The sequence below is a fragment of the Rhinatrema bivittatum genome, chromosome 3, assembly GCF_901001135.1.
Source record: "Rhinatrema bivittatum chromosome 3, aRhiBiv1.1, whole genome shotgun sequence".
NCBI lineage: Eukaryota > Metazoa > Chordata > Amphibia > Gymnophiona > Rhinatrematidae > Rhinatrema > Rhinatrema bivittatum.
In genome coordinates, this window is record NC_042617.1 from 230,323,460 (window position 1) to 230,346,584 (window position 23,125).

At 43.7% G+C, this 23,125-nt stretch overlaps 1 protein-coding gene and 1 non-coding gene across 22 annotated transcripts in view; both read right to left on the reverse strand.

Moving 5' to 3' along the window:
* The window catches only part of AFDN (afadin, adherens junction formation factor), a 1,391,435-nt gene that overhangs the window by 48,133 nt on the left and 1,320,177 nt on the right, over nt 1-23,125 (reverse strand). For all 21 annotated transcript variants that reach the window (XM_029594302.1, XM_029594301.1, XM_029594288.1 and 18 more), the window contains one exon: nt 3,276-3,342. In XM_029594302.1, coding sequence (XP_029450162.1) covers nt 3,276-3,342 — 67 coding nt within the window. The remainder of the gene's footprint in view (nt 1-3,275; nt 3,343-23,125) is intronic.
* TRNAG-UCC lies at nt 17,474-17,545 on the reverse strand. Its single transcript has one exon. It is a non-coding gene; the product is annotated as a tRNA-Gly (tRNA).

The window sequence follows — 23,125 nt, forward strand, 5'->3', positions numbered from 1 at the left end:
CCCTCCGAAAACCCCGGGACTTACGCGAGTCCCGGGGCTCTGCGCGCGCCGGTAGGCCTATGTAAAATAGGCTCACCGGTGCGCAGGGCCCTGCTCGCCTAAATCCACCCGGATTTGGGCAGATTTAGGCGAGCAGGGCTCTTAAAATCCGCCCCTCAATGTGCTTGTTCCGAAAGGACTGAAACCTTCCTGAAGTACGAGGTACTTGGGCCTGTGTGTTCCTGTAAGGTTTAAAATGCTGCGATCCTCTACCCTTGGTTCTTCTGGGGGAGGAGCACTGATATGTTCTTTTGTTCCTGTCTTCAGGTAATTGGGGTACTGGGGATTCACCCCATTTGTTGGCTAACCTCTCCAGTTCGCTCCCGAACAGGAGAGATCCTTTAAAAAGCATTTTTTTGAGGTTTGCTTGGAAATCATGTCAGCCGCCCAATTTTGGAGCCATAATTGTCTTCTGGCAGCCACTGCGGTGGCGACACCCCTGGTAGCATCGGTAAGAAAGGAGACCGCAGGTTCCATCGCTTCTCCAGGCGAGGTAGCGTCTCTGGAGAGGATCAAACAGGAACGTGCCACCAAGGCTCAGCAGGAGGCAATTTGTAGTGTCAGTGCTGAAACAAAGGACTGCTTGAGGATGGCTTCCAGCCTTCTGTCTTGGGCGTCCTTCAGTGCCACCCCTCCTTCCACAGGAATCGTGGTATGTTTTGAGATGGCGCAGATCATAGCATCCACTTTAGGGAAGCGTAGACGTTCCTTGGCCGAGAGTTCCAGCGGGTATAGGGCTTCTAGTGCCCGTCCCCCTATAAAGCTGGCCTCTGGAGTATTCCATTCCAGGTCAATCAATTCCTTGATGGGCTTCAAATTAGGAAAATAGCATGAGGATTTACGGAGGTACACCAACATGGGATTCTTTTTCGGTTCTGCTGTAGGTTCTGAGCCTGGGATGCCCAGTGTCTTCATAGTTTGGGACACAAGGGCTGGTAATTTGTCCTTGTGGAAGAATTGGAGCATGGTGCAGTATGGTTCTATCCCTTGGGGGATTTCCTTTTCTTCCAGGGAGTCTATTTCCTCAGCTGAGGTGTCTGGATCCCCATCCGGGATGCTCTTGGTTAGGAGAGGTATGTCTCGAGAGCCTCGGGAGGTGCTGGGAAGGGTTTGTGCTTCCGACAGAGTTTGAGATAAGTGGACAGACGGGGCTGGTTGCGCCTGGACAAAGGTTTGCAGTCCTTTGAAAAATTCTACCCAGGAGAAGGTTCCTGGGTCCATGTTGATACCAGGAGGGGTTGTAGCGGAAGTCCCGCAGAACTTTCCTGTGGGGGCGCAGAGTTTGACATAATTAGGTCCGGGGTGCCATCATCAGTGGTTCCCGATCCCTCTCCTGGCTGTGGAAGGTCTTGATTTGGTTCTCCCTGATTCTGTTTGCATTGCTGGCACAGGAGGGATTCTAATTCAGGCTATGCAGCTCTCAAGTGGCAGGCTGGGCAAAGAAAGGGTCCCTTGGCCTTCTTGGATGGTGGTGCCATTGTTTGTGCATGTATAGGGCTAAAAACTCGTCCGTGCGAGTTATGTGCGCGGATGCTCTTAGTTGTGTGCGTCGAGAGCACAGAAGTTATGTGCCATATGTTCGCACAAGTTATGCATGCAGGCGGCGTGCTTTGTGCGCGTGGCACAGTTATGCACGCAGTTGCGCGTATGGCCTAGTTGTGCGCGCAGTTAAGCGTATATCCCAATGGACTAGCTCAAGTTAGGCACCTTGGGCTTCAGGCCTGCTCCGCGTTTACCGACGGCGAGGGAGGAAGATGGCGCCGACAACCAGATGGCGACCCCCCCTGAAGGGTCTCCACGTGTGGACCATCACAAGAGATCGGGGCCTAGCCAGACGGAGGCTGCTCAACTTGATTAAACCTCGGAGGAAGGTCGGTACGGCTGTTCGAGCCTTGGAGACCGGAGGCTTAGAAGTAAAGGTTTCTACCTTACCTGGTCTCGGTGCTTACCGGTCACATGCCAGGCAGTCTCCAGCTGTGGAGGGAGAGGGAAATACCTTCACCGCCATGCTCGAATCTGCACCCGCTTTCAGTCATCCTGGGGGCTAGGTCCAAGTTGGGAATCGGCCGGCGGACTAAGGCTCACCTCTAAGGGATATCGCATCGACCTCAGGAAAGTCTCGACTGGGGGAGGTACCGTTAGGTTTCACTGCAGGAGAAGCGGGGCACTCTTCTTAAAGGTAAATTTTCTTCTTTCTTGTAATGTTACACTATTCTCTTTTGGATAGTGTCCCCATCTGCTATGGGAGACGGAGAAATACTGAAGAGCTAAGCATGCTGCACGGGTATATGTAGGCTGACGTCAGAGTTGAAACCTACTCCGTCCCATCTGTTATCAGGAGAGTACAATACCCATTGGTCCTGAGTCCATCTGGCTACATGCTAGGAAAGGTAAAATTAAAACTGAAAAAGCACAACATACTATTGGGAAAGTGGAGTGGCCTATGAAGGGTAACAGCTTGGGGTTGATGGCCCTCAAGCAAAAAGGAAAAAAGCTGGAATGGAGATGTGTTAGGCCAGCAGTCACATGGGCTTCATACCATGCATCTGCTTAAAGCTTTTTTGAAAAATTTTGATAAGCCTTCTTTAATGCAGTTATGCGATCCATCAACATGACTCCACTGAAGATGCTTATCTTTAAGAAAAATGAATAATGTAAATCAGGGGTTTGTGCCTTGGCAATGCACGGTTATGCACAAAATCTATTTTTGTGCTAATTCAAATTTCAATTATTATTATTTTATTTAAATTCTTTTACTATACCGATACTCAAGATGCGGTCTTATCGTACCGGTTTACAATAGAACAGGGGAAACCAATTAACAACTATAAAGAAGGTAAAAGTTACATCAAACAGGGAGCGAAAAACATGGGAGCTGGAGGACAGGAAAGATATTTTAAAACGATAACAACTGAAGAGTGGTAAAATGGTCATTTAAAACAACGAAAAACAAAAGAAAGCGATACATAATCAGCTAGATTGAGCTCGGCTGTAGGTTTATCTTAGGCAATTATTCATATATCTTGTGGATGGGGGAAACATGGTGAGGTAAGCAGGGGGGGTGGTGGCGAGGCAGGGACGGGAGGGGGGGGGGGGAAGTTAGGGAAGCGGTCAGGGTGAGAGTCAATGTGGTTGATAAAGGTTCCTTCAACGGTAAGCTTGAGTGAACAGCCAGGTTTTCAGTTTCTTTCTGAAGGAGAGATGGCATTGTTCCTGGCAATTCATGCATATTTTACCTTTTAATTTGCTTGCCCCTTGGATCCCGGTAAACGTCTCCAGTAGATCCAGCGTAAACATTTGGTTCTGATGCCAAAACAAATTCAAGTTTTACAACTTAAGTGAAACAGTGCAAAAACAATGATATGGAACAGTTTTTATTTCATTTTAGACGTGCAGTATTTATGAATGTAAGACCAAAGAAATAATTATAGAGTTAAGCAAGTAAACAAAAGACTCAGTGTTTAGGAAACAGCTTTCATATACGCATATTCTCCCAGTTTTGAACAGAAATAGTTTTCCTTAAAATAAAGAACTTTAGTATTTGTCTTGTGTACAAGCTAGGCTGTTGTACAGTACTTGCATTTTCCATTAGTACTGTTATGTAAACTATCATTATATTATTGATGGTTACAGAATTTTTGACAATTAGGCTATGAAAATTATATTTAGACCATTTTACTATATTTCTATATATTGTACCTTTCTATATCTATCATGTATATATGTGCCCTTTCTTATCCTACTGTCCTTGTTTTGCTTGTTAATTTGTAGAGAAAATATTTCATAGTCCCCAACCATAAAAACTGCACTGTTTGTATATTCTGGTTATCAAAAAGCATACAATTTCAGCATTATCAGTTATTTTTCAAAGCCAACAAGACTAAACACCAAGGGAAACTTGATCTTCTAGAGCTGTTTAAAAAAAAAAACCAAAAAACAAAACAAAACAGCTTTTTGAGTGTATTCCATTTAAGTTTTTAATTTGGAAAGATTTTTATAAGTTTGCATTCAACAGATCTTATAGATTTTAGCCAACGTGTTTTATCTTGTATGCTTTGTTTTATACAGAAGCAATGCTCACTTTTTCACTGGTATAGATTTGACTTATAATAAAGAACATTTTCATTCTTCTGTCCCCACAATAAAAAACTTTTTTCACCTTTGATACTGCAATATTTGAAGGCATATTTTACTAAATCCACATACCTTAATTGGCTTCAGATACAGAGCCAGTTTTCTTAAAGCCAGGCAACTAATTTACTGTCTTAATGATAATATAAACTAGAAAATGTGTCTTTTTACATATCTATAGGTCTTCCTCACATCTGTTAGTTATGACAGCATAAAATATGTATACAGAATTAATTTATGCTAATTCCTAATATAATATATGTTTTAAGCCAGGGGTTCTGAATTCCACTTCTCAAGGATGCCAAACAGAACTGGGTTGCATGATAAACAAACCTCCCTATTTCATCTGGTGCCTAGACCAAATGTATACAAATACATTGTATTTTACTATTTGTGGCCTCTAGGATTGGAATTCAGATCCTCTGCTTTAGTTAGTGTTCATGCAATCTAACTGTGAGTTAAAGCAACTACATTGTTCAGTGTTCCTGATTCTATATATTTTTACACTTGACCAGTGGAAAAAGTGAACATGTTGCAATAAGCAGAAGCAATGTTCACAAGTGTCAATGCTAACATCAGAAAGTACATTAGTATAGAAGATTAAAGTGGAAGGCGAGAGTGAAATGAGAAGATAAAAGCAGGCAAATTCTGCATTTTGTGCAAATGGCTTTGTATCTTACAAAGGCAATTTAGACAGAAGACTGGCAACCAAACTGTTTTATGATCAGTTACTCATCTTGTTGTTTTTCAATATGAGAAACAAATAACTAAAATTATTCTAGAACTGTTCATGGTTTGAAATGATTAAAAACAAACTACTTTCTGTTCAGACAAATCATTTGGGTTGTGGAAAGAAACAACAGTTGTGCAGTCCACCTTATAAATATTTTCCGTATTCAACATTCTATATAACACTAATACACAAACCAATTTAAGAGAGATTTCTCATATTTTTGCATGCCTTCACTGGCTGCCCATACAGGCTCATATTAAATTTAAAGTTCTAACCTTAACTCATAAGGCACTGAGCTGTGATTTACTTGAATATTTTAACACTTTGCTGAAAATCTACCAACCTGCATGTGCTTTGTGCTCCTCTAGCAAGATACCCTCCCCCTCCCCATGGACTGAGACCTGCGAATATTTTACCAGCTACAGGCCCCCCTTGTCTGCTCTTTGGGAAGACCTGTATCGCAGGGGGAAGAAGTGGAAGCCATGGGAGACAGCTCCAACGCAGTTACAGCTATCGGGCATATTGCTAAAGAAATTTCTTCTCAAATACCTATTTTTTTTCTTTTTAACAAATCCCAGTGGTCGTTTCAATGCTGGATCCGAATCGGGATGTTAACAACTTACTCACTGAAGGTGGTATGAACATGCCAGTACCAGGTACATTATTGTCAAAACCGGGAGTTATAACTGTTGACACTGTTTGGAACGCTTGGTATCAATAGAGTCTGCGATTGCTACGTTAACTCAAGTCTACTTAGACACCAATAAGCGTAGTATAAATATAGAAAAAATGGCATCACAACATGAAACAAGATTAAATTCTATTGAAAAAAGAATAACATCAATAGAAAAAGTTCAACAAAACTTGGTACAATCTGAAAATATCCAAATTAAGAAGATGGAAAATATTGAGAATTCTATAAGCCTTAATCTCATGGTTTTGAATTTTCCTGTCATCAAGATGTTACCTACAATGGATATTTTCAAGAATTATTTGATTAACATTCTTAAGATACCGTCTGAAGCTATGCCTTTGGTTACCAAGGCTTATTATTTGCCTCAGAATTCAACTGAGACACCTCGAAGTAATCCTCAAGCTCAACAATCTATGAATCGCACTGATGTCTTAGAACTGTCACAGGAAGCCAAAATTGCACAAAGAGGGACTTTGTTAGTGAGCTTTTCCTTTGTGAGTGATAAACACTGTTCTTAGATTTTTCTTTAGAAATAAGAGCTCACTATTTCATGGTCGGAAGGTCTGGATTTATCCAGACATCACTCGGGTGACCCAAAAAAGAAGAAAAAATTCTTATCTATGAAATCCAAGACTTTGATATGTTGCACTAAATTTACACTACGCTATCCTTCCAAATGTATAGTAAAATTTCAAAACTCTAATTACGTCTTCTTTGGGCCTTCGCAACTGCGGTTTTTTTGGATTCTCACACTTAAGTGATATTCAGTGAGAATGGCAACTGTGTAATGGTGATGGAAACATCCTTTTTTTTAATATTTATTTCATGAATTATTCGCTCTTTGTGTTTTTCTTATGGCCCCCTCCCTCCTTTATTTCCTATGTATTTAGGGCTATACTTTATTTCTTTGTGACTTTATTAAGAATGTTAAGATAGAATTTCTTGTCCCTTTATTGCTGATACAAGTTATATTGTGTTATACTGAAATGCAATAAAAAAAAAAAAAAAGACAAGACATGATTTAATGGGACACAGCCAGCATGGATTTACCCAAGGTAAAATCTTTCCTCACAAATCTCTTATATTTTCTTTTGAAGGGGTGAAAAAATATGTGGACAAAGATGAACCAGTTGAAAAAGTTAAGTGTGGAGTGCCTCAGGGATCTGTACTTGGTCAGATGCTTTTTAATATAGTTATAGATGATCTGGAAAGGGGTACGAGTGAGGTGGCATATCTTATGTTCTTATGCTGAGTACCACAAACAGGTATGGTTTTCAGGACATCCATAGTGAATATGCATGAGATATATTTGTAGACAGTGGAGGCAGTGGATGCTAATATATAGAAACATAAAAACAACGGCAGAAAAAGACCAATCGGCCCATCCAGTCTGCCCAGCAAGTTCCCACACATATTTTCCCATACTTAGCTGTTTCACCGACCACCAAGTTCAGGGCTCTTGTTGGTAACTGTTTGATTCAAATTTCCTGCCAACCCCTGCCATTGATGTGGAGAGTAATGTTGGAGTTGCATCAAAGGTGAGCATAAGCCTTAATGGTTAAAGGTAGTAACCGCCGCATCAAGCAAGTTACCCTGATGCTTGGTTACCCAGACTGCACAGATCAATGCGCCTTGTTGGATGTTTTCTGAATGTAAAACCTGCTTTCCACATTTCCCCCTACCATTGAAGCAAAGAGCAGTGCTGTATATATATTCAAAGTAATGTATCAGGCTTAACTGGTTTAGGGTAGTAACCGCTGTAATAAGTAAGCTACCCCCATGCTTCTTTGTTTACCCAGATTGTGAAGTTCAGTCCTTGTTGGTTATCTGAATGCAAATCCTCTTTTCCACATTTCCCCTTGTTGAAGCAGAGAGCAATGTTGGAGTTGCGATGGCTTATTGAGTAAGGGTAGTAATCATCAGGTAGTAGCCTCCACTCCAGTAATCCACCCCCATGGCTCTTTTCTTCATTCCCATCCTCTAGCCTTTATGGATCCACAGTGTTTATATCCCAGGCCCTTTTAAATTCTTCACAGTTTTATTCTTCACCACTTCCTCTGGAAGGGCATTCCAGGCATCTACCACCCTCTCCGTGAAGAAATACTTCCTGGCATTGGTTCTGAGGCTTCCTCCCTGGAGCTTCAAATCGTGACCCCTTGTTCTACTGATTTTTTTCCAACGGAAAAGGTTTGTTGTTGAACATGGATCATTAAAACCTTTCAAGTATCTGAAAGTCTTATCATATCACCCCTGCTCCTTCTCTCCTCCAGGGTGTACATATTTAGGTTCTTCAATCTCTCCTCATAAGTCATTATATGAAGACCATCCACCTTTTTGGTCACCTTTCTCTGGACTGCCTCCATCCTATGTCCCTTCGGAGATACGGTCTCCAGAACTGAACACAGTACCCCAGGTGAGGCCTCATCAAGGCCCTGCACAAGGGGATAATCACTTCCTTTCTCTTACTAGATATTCCTCTCTCTATGCATCTCAGCATTCTTCTAGCTTTAGCTATCACCTTGTCACATTGTTTCGCCAACTTCAGATCATTAGACACTATCACCCCAAGGTCTCTCTCCTGCTCCTTGCACATCAGCCCTTCACCCCCCATCAAATACAGTTTATTCGGATTTCCACATCCTATATGCATGACTCTGCACTTCTTGGCACTGAATCTCAGCTGCCATATCTTCGACCACTCTTCCAGCTTCCTTAAATCCCGTCTCATTCTCTCCACTCCTTCCGGCGTGTCTACTCTATTGCAGATCTTAGTATCATCCGCAGAAAGATAGACCTTACCTTCTATCCCGTCCGCAATGTCGCTCACAAAGATATTGAACAGGACCAGTCCCAACACCGATCCTTGCGGCTCTCCGCTTAACACCGCTCTCTCTTCATAGTAAGCATTTACCATCACACATTGTCTTCTGTCCGTCAACCAGTTTGCAATCCAGGCCATCACCTCGGCACTCACTGCTAAGCTTATCATTTTATTCACAAGCCTCCTGTGCAGGACTGTATCAAAAGCTTTGCTGAAATCCAAGTAGATGACATCGATCTAATTCCCTAGTCACCCAATCAAAAAATTAAATCAGATTTTTCTGACAGGACCTTCCCCTGGTGAATCCATGCTGCCTCTGGTCCAACAATTCTTCCGACTGTAGATGGTTCACTATTCTTTCTTTCAGCAGTGACCATTACTTTTCCGACCACCGAAGTGAGGCTAACCGGCCTGTAGTTTCCAGCCTCCTCTCTCCTCCCACTCTTGTGAAGCGGGACCACCACTGCTCTTCTCCAATTACTCGGCACCACTCCCGCTTCTAGGGATCTATTGAAGAGGTCACGCAGTGGCAATCAACGCAGACAAATAACCATGCTTTAACAGGCGAGCCCCTCTCAAGGGTCAAACCATAAGATAGAATTGAGTCGGATCCTCGTGAAGAACTGGTCCCTGCTGAAGCAGATTTATGTGCAGCAGAAGATGAACGGGAGTCTCCACCAGGAGTTGTCGCAAATCCGCATACTATGGACACCTGGGCCAGTCCAGTGCCACCAGGAGTTCTAGTCCCCTGTGAACTTTGATCTTGCAAATTATCCAGACCAGCAAGGGCAACGGAGGAAAGGCATAAAGCAATCTATCTTCCAGCCAGACCTGCACGAGAGTGTCTATTCCCAAGGACTATGGATCTCTCCTGCGACTGTACATCTTCTTTGAGCCTTCGCAACTGCGGTTTTTTTTGGATTCTCACACTTAAGTGATATTCAGTGTAGAATGACAACTATGTAATGGTGATGGAAACCTCCATTTTCTTTTTTTTATTTATTTCATGGATAATTTGCTCTTTTTATTTTTCTTATGGCCCTTTCCCCCCTTTATTTCCTATGTATTTAGGGCTATACTTTATTTCTTTGTGACTTTATTAAGAATAAGATAGAATTTCTAGTCCTTTTATTGCTGATACAAGTTATATTGTGTTATACTGAAATGCAATAATAAAAAAAAAAAAGACATGGTTTAATGGGACACAGCCAGCATGGATTTACCCAAGGTAAAGTCTTGCCTCACAAATCTCCTACATTTTTTTTTTTTTTTGAAGGGGTGAACATGTGGACAAAGATGAACCAGTAGATGTGGTGTATTTGGATTTTCAGAAGTTGATTGACAAAGTCCCTCATGAGAAGTTTCTAAGAAAACTAAAAAGTCATGGGATAGGAATCGGTGTCTTTTTGTAGATTGCAAATTGGTTAAAAGACAGGAAAAGAGAGGATTAAATGCTCTGGTTTCACAGTTGAAAAAGGTAAACAGTGGAGTGCTTCAGGGATCTGTACTTAGACAGATGCTTTTTATTATATTTATAGATGATCTGGAAAGGGGTACGAGTGAGGTGGTATATCTTATGTTCTTATCCTGAGTGCCACAAACAGGTCTGGTTTTCAGGATATCCACAGTGAATATGCATGAGATATATTTGTATACAGTGGAGGCAGTGGATGCTAATATATAGAAACATAGAAACAGTTAACACTTGGCCAGAGCTGTTCACTGGACACTGTATCTGCTATTGATTTTGAACAGACTCTCCCCCAGATTTGGCTAGCTAATTTAAGCTTTTTCCTTGGCTCTCCCCAAAAATTTGGACTTCTGGCTGTTTCCTTTAATTTCAAAGCAGACTGAACCATATTACCCCCTGGAATGCACTGAGTCAGTTGCCAATTGCTGTTTAGCCCAACCCTTTTTTTTGTATAGTTTTTGTTTTTTGTTTAGACAAACACACAGCAATTTAAAGCAGCAATATTAATATCTAGAAAAATAGACAATTAAGGCTAGCACTAAAACTCATCCATATTCATTGTGGATATCCTGAAAACCAGACCTGTTTGTGGCACTTGAAGACAGGAATTGCCTACACCTGGCCTAGCTTCCCAGTGTACATAGGGCCATGTAAATTTTGTGAATTGAATAAAATCTAGTAAAACACCAGACTCTAGTCTAGGGTAAGGATATTTTGAGGCGGAAGTCAAAGAGCCTCTCTGTTGAAGGGGACAAAAGTACTGCCACAGGACAGGATTTTGCACCTGTGGAAATATGTACTAAACCCCTGACAAGGGATCAATTAAGGATTCTAGACCAGAAGGACAAACTTCTTGTCCCCTTGGCATAGGACTTTGAGCCTTACTACTAAAGGTAACCTTGTTCTCTGTTACACAAGTTAGAAATATTTGTATGGACAAGGACCACTTCTGTTGGCCATTCGGCGTGGACAGAACCATCTATTCCTTAAAGGTCAGCAGAAACCTAAGCATGATGTTGACTTGTCTGGAATGAATGCAAAATGACAATTTCATATTTTTCACAACAGGTATTTGACATGCACTCTCCTTATGTGGGAGTCCTTTCCTGCTTCTGGGGAGCAGATCCCTACTATTGGGAATCCGTTACCAATACTGTAAGATGCCATATCTTGTGACAAAATCTCGCAAGTATTGCAATATCTGGTCTGCGTGCTTGCATGAAGTAGCAGTGTGAATTCCTTCTCCCCATAGAAGGGTCCCTGAATGCAGCAGGATATTGAGGATGGTTCAGATAGAAAGCAGCTACACAGAAGCAATCTCACCAGAAGGGAGAGTAAAAACATCCCCTTTCTGAAAAGGTAGGAAGGTGTTGAGGGGAAAACATTTTAAGGCAGACTTTTCTAAACTGCGGGTCAGGACCCCAAATGGGGGTCATAAAACCTTCAGCTGGAGTCACAAGTGCCTCAAATGGTAGCACTCTTCAGGTGCCAACAGCAGCAATAGTAATGGAAGGCAGTATGGGTCCTGTGGGCCAACACACACTCACAGGCCCTGCAGCAGTCTTGCCCTCCCATAAGTTTCCATGGTAACAGGAAGCCCTGTGTGAAGAGGGTTTGGGGCCGCTACAGGGCGTGTCAGCTTGTTCTGGCTCACATACCCCTTGCTGACTTTCATTACTAATGCTGCTGTAACTTGCAGATGACCATCAGGCTTGGGACAAGCCATAAGAGATGGGGAAGACTGAGTGTGCAAGGGTTCATGAATACTGCCATGGCTCTTCTCTTACACACCACTGAACCTACCCGAGAAAAACGTTGTTCCTATCAACAGCCTGCTCTCTCTTCTCATCAGTTGTCACCCATTCTTGGCTGGGAGCCTAAAGAAAAATGTTGCCATTTTCTCTGGCCCAGAGGGATGTTTGGAGATGGGGTTGTTTGATGGGAGGGATCAGATGCAGAAGGGATTTGAGAGTTGGATCAGCTGGAGAGGGAATGGCTGTGGGGGAGAATGAAAGAAGACTAACTGGAGGATGAAAGGGAATCAGCTGGGAAGATGTAAGAGAAGGGTTAGAGAGGAGGAAGAGAGGCTGGGATGTGATAGAGAAGGGATGGGGTTGAGATTGAGGAGGGAACAGGGAATGCAGTGAGAGGAGGGGAAGACAAGATCAGTTGGTGTTAACAAGGAGGGTTTTGGGTAAGAGGATCAACTGTGGAGATACAGAAAGATCGGGAGAAGTTGGGCCAGGGAAGTAAGAGGAACTTTGGGAGGTGATGGGATCAGCGGGAGCGGTTGAGAGAGGGGGGATCAACTAGAGAGGATTGAGATTTTGAGAGGGAATCAGCAGGAATATGATGAGTGTGAAAGTGGCATGATTGTTGGAGAGGGACCGCACTTTTGCTAATTTGTTTTGGTTGTCCTCTGGGGTCATATGAATTTTAAAGTGCTAAAATGGGATCACATTTGCTAAAAGTTTGGGAAGCCCTAGTCTAAGGTTTTCCTTATCAGGCCTTAAATAATACACTTACATTCAGAAAGGGATCAAGTTCTCAAATTTTTCTGGGTCAGCAGCAGATATGGGATCAGAACCATTCACTTATCTTGATATAAGTTTGATGTGGTAGGCAACACTGGGAAGCTGCAAAATCAATTCTCAGAGAGCAACTGAGAGGAGTATCAAATAAGGATAATGCTGTTTTGTAAGCCAAGTACCTTGGATACTCTAGTTTTAATGAAAATTCTCATTCCCCCTTATATCGGGATCTGATCAATAAACAGTGAGCCCTCTACTCTCTGTACAAAAGTGAGGAACAGCTCCTGATGGGTGGAGAAATCAAAGGAGGACCTCCTTCACTATAGTGCTCTATCAGCATTAGAGCAAGTAGCTGGTGACCCCAACATTACCTTCACCTTTGTCACAAAGGAGTTCAACAGCATAGGGAACAAAATTTATAGATGTCTAGCAGACTTCTCTTTTCTGCTCCCTAGCTCCATATAGAATTCCTTGTAAGGTGCTGCTCCGACCCCATGGATGACCGAAGACTGTGCCATCATCTGGCATTACCCCTGCAAGAGAACAGAGAGCTTGGGATAGTTCAGTCTCATGTAAGATCCTCAGTGACAGGGAATCCAGGTCACAAGCTGTCATAAGAGGGATCTTATGGAGCCCTTTCCCCTCCTCATGGAGGAGATAAAATAAGATTCCAATCCTTAACTCTTTCCTTCTGATACCTATCCTAACTGGGTGGTCTAATCAGGAGGGGGCAGAAACTCATTCATGTATATAGGGGCTCAGCTGAAGGTCTGCCAACCCACCCAAGAGATGCTAGGGTGCACTAGCGCCCAATGCCACTTGTCACTTAGTAGTACACAGCATCTGACAAAGATTGTCAATAGCATAGCAGCATTCAATATCAACACAGTGTCTGCACAGTTGGATTGTTTGTGGTGCCCAGCGCTGTAGGGTTTACTGGTGCCCTATGCCTTGCAGTCCACAGTGTCAAAGGAGTGGGACAAGGCATTGGCCTACCAGTTTTCTCCACCGGCCAGTAATGTAGCTTGACCTCAAATCTGTTGCAAAAGGGGATCAATGAGCTTGTGAAAAGTATTTCAAATTTTTATGGTTGGTGTAGTCAGTCACTGGATGCCTGGTTCCCTCTAATAGGTGTTGCCATTCCTCGAGCACAATCTTGAGAGTCAGCAGCTCATGGTCTCCATTTGTGCAGTTTCTCTCAGCCAGAGAAAATTTATTTAAAAAGAAGGAGCAGGTTACTAGGGTCCCCTGGTCATTATATTGTAAGAGGCCTGCACCCACCCCAAGGGCGGAGGCATCTACCTCCAACACAAATAGTCTGACAGGGTCCGAATGATGTAGGCAGGGATTCTGTGTAAACTTCTGCTTCAGCCAATTGAATGCCTGGAAGGCTTCCTCATCCCAGTTCTGGGTATTGGTGCCCTTTCTAGGAAGGGCTGTAAATGATGTGGCCAGACAGGAGAAGCTGTGGACAAACTGCCGGTAGTAATAAGAGAATCCTTAAGGCCCACTGGATGGGGGCCAGTCCAAGATGGATTTAAGCTTATCAGGGTCCATTCCCAAGAATGGAAGTTCCTGATACTCAAAAGTGCATTTTTCTAGTTTTGCATATAGCTGGTGCTGCCATAGTTGTTGTAGAACCTATCTTACGTGTTGACGGTGTTGGTCCGAGGTCTTGGAGAAGACAATGATGTTGTCAAAGTACACAAGCTCTTGGGAGTAGAGAAGGTCCTGAAAGATTTGGTTTACCATGAACTGAAAGACCACAGGGGCATTACATCAGTCAAAGTGTATTACTAAATATTCTTAGTGTCAGTCTCTTGTGTTGAAGGTGGTTTTCCACTCGTCGCCTTCCCAAATCCTGATCAGACTGTATTACCCATGGAGGTCAAGCTTTTAAATATCTGAGCACCTCTGAGACAACCGCAAAGCTCAGTGATGAGTGGCAAGGGGTAGCAATTCTTCTTTGTAATGGCATTGAGCCCTCGGTAGTTGATACATCCTTTTTGCTGACAATGAAAAACCTAGCCCCAGCTGGGGAAGATGATGGATGAATGAACAACTTCTCCAGATTTTCTTGGATATATTGTGACATTGCCTTGGTCTCTGGGGCGAAGAAAGGGTAAACCCTCCCTCTAGGAGGCATCTTCCCAGGTAAGTGATTGATGGGGCAGTCATAGGCATGGTGCGGAGGGAGGAACTCAGCTTATTTCTTGCTGAAAACATCTTCAAAATATGAGTATTGTGATGGTAACCCAGATAGCATGGGAACAGTCAGGTGGACTGGGAGCATAACCGGCTGGACTCTGTCTAGGCATCGTCATGGCAAGGATCACTCCATTTGGAGATTTGCATGCTTCCCCAGTCGATATGGGGCAATGCTGTACTAGTCAAGGCAGGCCCAAACTCACATCTTTGACAGCTTTGGGCAGGATGTAAAGGCTGGTCTGCTCCTGATAGAGCAGGCCTGTTTGTATCCAGAGCGGCACAGTAATTTTGGTAACCCATTCAGTTAGGGGTTCCCCCGAGCCCATTGAGATGATGCATGAGGTCTTCATTGGCCCTACAGGAATCGCATGTCTATGTATTAACACCTCATCAATGAAGTTCCCAGCTGTACCAGTATTCAAGAAGGCCTGGGCTTGGATATGAGTGTCTCTGAAGGAGGGGCAGACTGGGACTGGGACCATGATGTGAGGAGAGGAGATGTTGAACCTAGGGTGGCCTCTTCCACCAACACTAGGTCCTGGAATTTCCCGGTTTGAATGGGCATTGAGCTACAAAGTGTCAGTGACCATCACAGGCAGAGGTTGAGGCATCTCCACCACTGTTTCTCCTCTGGTGTAATTCAGAGTTGGTCTACTTGCATACACTCTTCTGATTGGTCTAGTGGATCTGGGACCCTGGCAGGGATTATGGGGAAGCTGAAAACTGGGTACCAGGTGAATGAGGCATCGGGACAAGAAACTTTCCTTAGTTCATTCCTGGAAGCATAGATCCAGCCAGATTGTTAGCCTGATTAATTCCTCTACAGTAGCCCTGTCAGTAGAGGGTGGTCAGATTTTCCTTCCTCCATAGGAATTCTAAAGCTAGTATCCGGAAATGCACCATATACTTCCCCACTGTCCTGGTCTGCTAAGTATCTCAGGAATTTGGATGTGGCAGAAAATGCTCGGCCTGGCTTGTCAAAGATAAGGCAAAATTCCCTCATGAATTGGTCTAGGTCAACTAAGAGTGGAGCGTCACGCTCCCAGAGGGGGGAGGCCCAAGCCAGAGCAGAACACCCTAGCAGAGACAAGATGTATATGTGTTATTCTTGGCCTTGTTATAGGGGAATAGAGCTGCTTGAAGCTCAGAGTGCATTCAGCATTAGTTGAGGAAGTCCCTGCACTCTTTCCCATCCCCATGGTAGTGAGATGGGGGTAGAAGCTGCGGGACAGGCCTTGGTGGAGGAACTGTGCTGGATGAACAGGACCTGCAATCGGGGCCACAGGAGACAGGGCATCCATCTGAACCGCAAATCTCTCAAGGACCCCTGGCACCTGATCCAGCACTCCCTGTTGCTGCTGAATCTGATGGGCCATGCTTGTAGGGTGGCTAGGTCTGCTGGGTCCATGGCCTCAGCAAGCTGTAACATCCTCAGGAAGGGTGGACCCTTGGAGATGTATTACGATTGCTGCAACCTAGCGATCAAGTCCGCTATACCCACACAGACAGCTAGCAGACTAGCCTTGTGACAGGACAGGCTGGAGCTTCACCAATACCAGCGCCTACCCTGCAGGTTGAGTCCCTTGGGTTCTAGTGGCTGATAGGTCTAAGGTAGATCCCTAGGGCAATCCAATAAACATGAGTCCAAAATCAGGCAAAGGTCATGGCAGTCAGCAGTCAGTGGATATGAAAAGACAAGCCAGAGGTTGGGGCAGGCAGTATGCAGTGGGTAGTCAGGTCCCAAGCAAGAGTCGAGTTCAGGCAGAAAACGAGGATAGTCAAAGTCCAGAGCTGAGGTCAGAATCCAAGAAATCAGGCCAGGGGAAGACAAGATGGAACAAAAGATAACAGGAGCAAGCGGAACAAGGAGGGCAAGGGGCAGGAAAGGCAAGGGCAAGGCAGGAGGCAGGAACAAGTTGGGAACGCTTGGACGCACCTCAATGTGTTTGTCAAAATTATTGTTATTGTAATCTGCACAGAATAACTTGGATCTGCGGAATACAAAATGTTAAATAAAAAAATAAATCTATATTCATTTCTTCTGCTTGCAAAGATCTGTATATTACAGCAATATAAGTGGATATTCCATTCCCTCTTTCCAGATTAACCCACATGGCCCTCTTCCTTACCTCACAAACCTTGTAGATCTGTTGATTTATTATTACTTTTATATATAGTGCTACTACTCCCCTCCCCTTCTTCCTCCCCTGACCTTCTTGAAGAGATTATAGTCTGTTATAACTATATCCCAGTCATCATTCTCTATGTACTGTGTTTCTGTGACTGCCATTATATTTAAGTCACCATTTTCCATGACTACCTCCATATCTGGGACTTTATTTCCAAACTATAAGCATTAGCGTACATTGTTTTCCAGATGCTGGATGTTGTTTCCTCATTTCTCTATAAGTGATTAAAGATTTACTGACCTTATGACTTTATCCACCCATCCCAGACTATCCTAATTTAAAGCCCTCTTCAGTAGGTTTGCCAGTTGGTTTTGGAAGATACTATGCCCCTTCTTCAGCAGATGGAGCCCATCTGTGCTCAAAAGTTCTTGGATCATCCTCCCATGGTCCAGGAAACCAAAATGCTCTAATCGATACTATCAGTCATTCATTCATCTCTAGAATGCAATCTTCTATGCCAAAACTTGAGGACAAATCCACCCTTGCATCTATCTGCATTACACTCTCTCTGCCATTCAGTTGCTCAGTCCCCTAGTCTGACATAGTCCTTCTGCAGTTCCTTGCAATCCACTGGTATTTTAACAACTTTGAATAATGTGTCATCTGCAAATTTAGTCACTTCACTCATTGTTGCTTTCAGGTCTAAACAGATGCATTTCATTGGCTGGGAATCGAACCCAGGTCAACTGCTTGGAAGGCAGCCATGCTCACCACTATACCACCAATGCCAGATCACCTATGAATATAGTATGTTAAAAAGCACAAGTCCCAGTAATGATTCCTGTAGTACTCCACTAACAACCTTTCTCCAATTAGAAAACTGACCATTTTAACAATCCACAATAGAACACTACCTCCTATCCCATGACTTTGTAATTTCCTGAAGTCTCTCTCATGGGGCTTTGACAAATGCCTTCTAAAAATCCAAATACTCTTTATCAATCAGCTCGCCTTTATCTACATGTTTATTTACACCTTCAAAACATTCTAAAAGATCAGAATGCCAAGACTTCCACTTGCTAAAACCATGTTGACTCTTCTCTATTAAGCTATGTCAATATATATGTGGCCAGTGATTTTGTTTTTAAGATCAACTTCCACCATTTTGCCCAGCACCAATGTCGGGCTCACTGGTCTATAATTTCCCAGATCACCCCTGGAGCTCTTTTTAAAAATCAGCATGATTTGGCCACCTTCCAGTCTTCAGGAATCATAGCTGTTTTAAATAATAGATTACAGATTACTAGTAACAGGTTAGCAATTTCATGTTTTAGTTCTTTTAGAACTCTGGGATGGAAGGCATTGGGTTGATTTGTTACTCTTTAAGATGTCAATCTGATCTATTATATCCTGCATTGTCACAGATATTTGTTTTATTTGCTCAGAATCTCCACCATTAAAGAAAGTTTCAGGTGTGGGAATGTTTCCAATATCCTCCTCTGTAAAGTCTAAGGCAAATAATTAATTCAAATGTTCTACTATTTCCTTGTCCTTCTTAAGCATCCCTTTTGTCTCTCAGTCATCTAGCTGTCCATTTGATTCCCTCACAGGCTTTTTGCTTTAAATGTACTTGAGAAAGATTTAATAATTAGTTTTTGTCCTCAGGCAAGTTTTTTCTCAAAATTTCTCTTGGTCTGGCTCACTAATATTTTAAATCTAACTTGCATATCCTTCTTCATTTGGGTCTGCTTTCCATTTTTTGAAGGATGTTCTTTTAGCTTTAACTGCTTCCTTGGTTTGAAGCCCACTGCTCTAACCACTAGGCTGTTCCTCACATGTACACTCCACAGACATGATACTCATACAGATACAATTTGCTATTGGGTCAGTGCCCCACAATAATCATTGGTCTGTAGTCCTTTTTCATATTTTTAGTGCTTTCTCAGTACTTTACTGCCTCCTTTACTTTACCATTAAACTACGCTGGGCAGTCATTTGGTCTTTCTTCGACATCTTTTAACGTCTGGACTTCCATGCCTCATGTATACTCTTTTAACCCTTGCAACTACTCTTTTTTTTTCCCTAATTAATTTCCTCATAGACTACCTTTTTAATAGTTTTACATAATGTCCTCCCCTCCACAACAGAACACTGCCTTCTATCCCATTACTTTGTAATTTCCTGAGGAATCTCTAATGGGGTACTTTATCAAATGCCTTCTGAAAATCCAAATACTCTATATCAACCAGCTCATCTGTAACTACCCGTTTATTTACACCATGAAACGTCTTGGTCTTTCCTGTTGATAGCAGGGCTGAATTAGCCACGCTGCCAAGGGAACTGTCTTTCAGGACTCGGGAGGCGGAGCTTTCCAAGCAGAGGTTAGAGTTTTTGGAGTCTGCGTCTGCGCGTGTTCCCGTGCAGGAAAAATAGAATCTCCTCAGTCTGTTTTTTCCATGCACGGGATCGCAAGCGGAGCTTTTTTCTCCTCAGCGATTTTTTACTTTTTGACAAGAAAATGTCCAAAAAACAGAGCAGGCCGTCAGGGTTTAAACCCTGTTCCTGTGGGAAGATCATGTCCATTACTGATGGACATGATCAGTGCTACCGCTGCCTTGGACCAGACTATAATCAAGGCGAATGTGAGCATTATGGCCGCATATCACAGAGGGCCAAGAGGCAGCGAGCCCACAAAATAAAAGATCTTCAGAGCAGAGTTGGATGCTCCTATGCCCCTCCATCAGAAGCGCACTCTTCTCCGGGGCCATTGAAACATCAAGCCCCTTCAGTGAAAAGGACTTCACCGCTGGATCCCAAGATCTCCAGGCCTGGAGACAAGATGGGACCTGTAAGTAAAAGAAAGAATGGAGACCCTCATGGGTCCCAACAGGCCCAGCAGAAAATGTCGGCAAAGAGCCGAGAATCGCACCCAGCACATGCGACTCACAGCGGTGACCAGGGACCTGGTCCGCGAACACCCATGACTCCGTCTTCGAAGCAGAAATTGAAAGCTCCGATGTCGAAGCTGGCACACCCAATGCCGCCACCAGTGCATACGGTACTGAAACCAGTGCATCGGCAGTCGAAGACAGCTCTCCAGGCGCTGGAACCGGCGCACCTGAAGCATCGGGAGCCGAACCGACTCAACCGGCACCGAAGACAACTCACCCAGCGCTGAAGCATTCACACTCGGCGCCGAAGCTGGCGCACCCAGCGCATCTGACGCCGAAATAGACGCGCCCGGCGCAGGCACTGACACCCAGCGCAAGAACCAACACACCTTGCAGAAGCCGACGCACCTGGCGCAGAAACGAAGGCATTCGTCTCACAGTAAATCTCATTCGATGTATTCCACCTTAGTTGAGACTACACTGGCGCACACTCATAGATCCCTATTGCCAGCATCGCAAAACACGGATACGTCATGAAAACGTCGAAGACTATCACCAGGAGCAGGGACCAGCCATCTAAAAAAGCATGCTGTGGATTCAGGTGAAAGCCACCACCAATATGTCCACCATAAAAAGCATAGGCATGGACATAACGACAGGACAAGATGTAGGACTAGCCCACATCTCTCAGAATCCAGTTCTTCCCACCATGGACGAGCATCAAGGGCTACCTCTGCCTCTGAGGCAGACTGGGTGCATGTACCTTCTTCCTCTGCCTCCTCTTCTTCTTCACACAGCCTCTCTCTGTGGGCTCAACACGATCACGGCCCTTGGATGATAATCTCTCTCAACCATCTCCTAAAAAGGAAAGGGACAAAACACATGCCCGACCCACAGGAACAAAATCTTCACACCCGGACTCTGACATACTGGGCTCAATAGCACCTCCATCACAACTTACTCGCCCACAAATACCTCCACAAACTCAACAAGCATTCTCCCATTTGTCTGAGGCATTGTCCGGATTTTTTGAGTCTCTTCAATGTACATTCAAATTACCTCATGCGTCCTCCTCCAGTTCTCCTGAACCACAAGAAGTTTCCAGAGAACCATCAGTAGAGCCTTCACAGTCACCACAGCGACTCCTAAGTCTCGGGGCAATAGAGACCCTGCTCATGGGTCTCTATTGCCCCGAGACTTAGATTCCCCTCACTCTTCTCCAAGTTCTTCCACCAGGTATCCATCAGACCCGCCAGATCAACCACAAGAACCATATTCACAACCCGAAGACTTGTCCTATCCGAAGTTTCTAGACAAGATGGGAGCTCTATTGCACTTAGACATCCAAGAACTCCCTGATCCGAGAGCTGAAACACTAGGGCTCTTAAAAATGTTTGATGTCCCAGGGGAACCAACCTCTCTTCCTCCGCAGGAAGTGTTGGACAGGGTGCTTGAGAAATCTTGGGAAATTCCATACTCGCTTCCCGCCGTTTCAAGGAAAACTGATTTAAAATTCTGTATGCGAAAATCATCTCATTACACGTTACTGCAGTTAACACATGCATCCATAGTGATTGAGTCCGCAATGCAGTGTTCTAAGAAATCTAAACTGCATGCTTCTAACCCACCGGGGCAGGATAACCATTGTTTGGATGAATTCGCAAGACGAATGTATCAAAACTCCATGTTAGCCGCTCTCATACAACATCGCCAGTTCTACATGGTACAATACATGTATGAATGTATTCAGGCAACAAAAGGGATACTCACCTCCACTGTGGAACTGATTCCAACTCCTCTACAAGATATGGAAGAGTGTTCCCGACATCTGCTGAGAGCGGTGTACGAGGGGTTTGAAACCTCCTATAGAGCTTCAAGCTGCATCCATTGCAGCTTGCAGGATAGCATGTCTCCAAGCTAGTGCTATCAGGGAAGACCTCCATGACACTCCACTCGAAATAAGACTACAGACAAATCTGAAATTATTCAAAACTAATCTGAAAAGCTGGCTTTTTAAACAAGCATTTTATAAAGATAAAGAAAAGGAGAAAAACAGTTGAGCGATAAGGATGCACCAAGCTAGAAGTTTTTAGTAACCTACATAAGCATATTAATGTTAAAATCAAACTGCCTAATTTGTTCCTAACAATCAAGTTTAACTTACACACCTAGTTTATTATTTTAAATTGTTACCGCACTATGATGGCACACGAGTAATTAGTAATCTATACCACCCATATTTCTCTTTATTGTGTCCTTCTGTAAACCGTTGTGATGGTATTAAACTTAACGACGGTATAGAAAACTTTTTAAAGAAATAAAATAAATAAATAAACAAACTGGCTAATTTACCATGCACGGGGGACAATTTGCTCGGAGACCGCTTCTAGGATACGGTTACAAAACTAAAAGATCAGGCTATAGCAGTACAATCTTTAACTACTCCGTCCAGCTATTCGTCCTCTCGGCGATACTTCAGAGCTTCTCATCGGCAACAGTTTTCACGCCGTCCTATAGGTCTTATCAACCGTATAGACCCTCGTTATATCGACCATACCAATGGCCTCAACAACACCACCACTAACCACAGTCTAGGAAGGGAAAGCCAAGAACACAACGACAGCAAGGCCAACAGCCTGCAGTCTCCACAAAGTCAGTACAGTCTTTTTAAAGATACAGCCGCCACCACCACAGCAGACGCCCCCGGGAAGGATCACATCTCATCTCCCAGTTTGGGAAGCTATAAAATCCGATTGCTGGGTTCTCGACATTGTAAAACAGGGCTATCAGCTTCAGTTCACAACCAAACCCTTCCTTCCCCACCTCGCTGTTCAATCAACGAAGATGTCACATCCCCAACTAGGAGAGGAAGTCTCATCACTCCAGCAACAACAGGCAATCTGACTTGTTCCACCGAAAGCCCGGGACACAGGCTTCTATTCACCATATTTCCTCATTCCCAAGAAATCCGGTGGTCTTCGTCCTATTCTGGATCTCTGTGACTTGAACAAATTTCTGGTCCGGGAGAAATTCAAAATGGTGTCCCTCAAATCAATTCTACCTCTCCTACAACCCAAAGACTGGATGTGCTCAATAGACCTGAAGGATGCCTAAACCCACATTCCAATCCATCCATCCTCGTGGCGCTACCTGTGCTTCTGATACAAGCATCAGCATTATCAATACAAAGTACTCCCATTTGGCCTATCGGCAGCACCCAGAGTTTTCACCAAATGTATGGTGGTGGTGGTGGCTCACCTATGACAATGGGGTATGACAATCTTTCTGTATCTCGACGATTGGCTTCTAGTAGCCTCGACTCTGGACAAACTAATCGAGCATCTTCGACAAACGATCGATTGTTTGGATGGGTTGGGGCTTGTGATCAATTAGATGCACGTGTCTAATATGGTATATACCCCAGAGTTCTGAGAGAACTCATAAATCATATTGCAACTCTATTACTAATAATCTGTA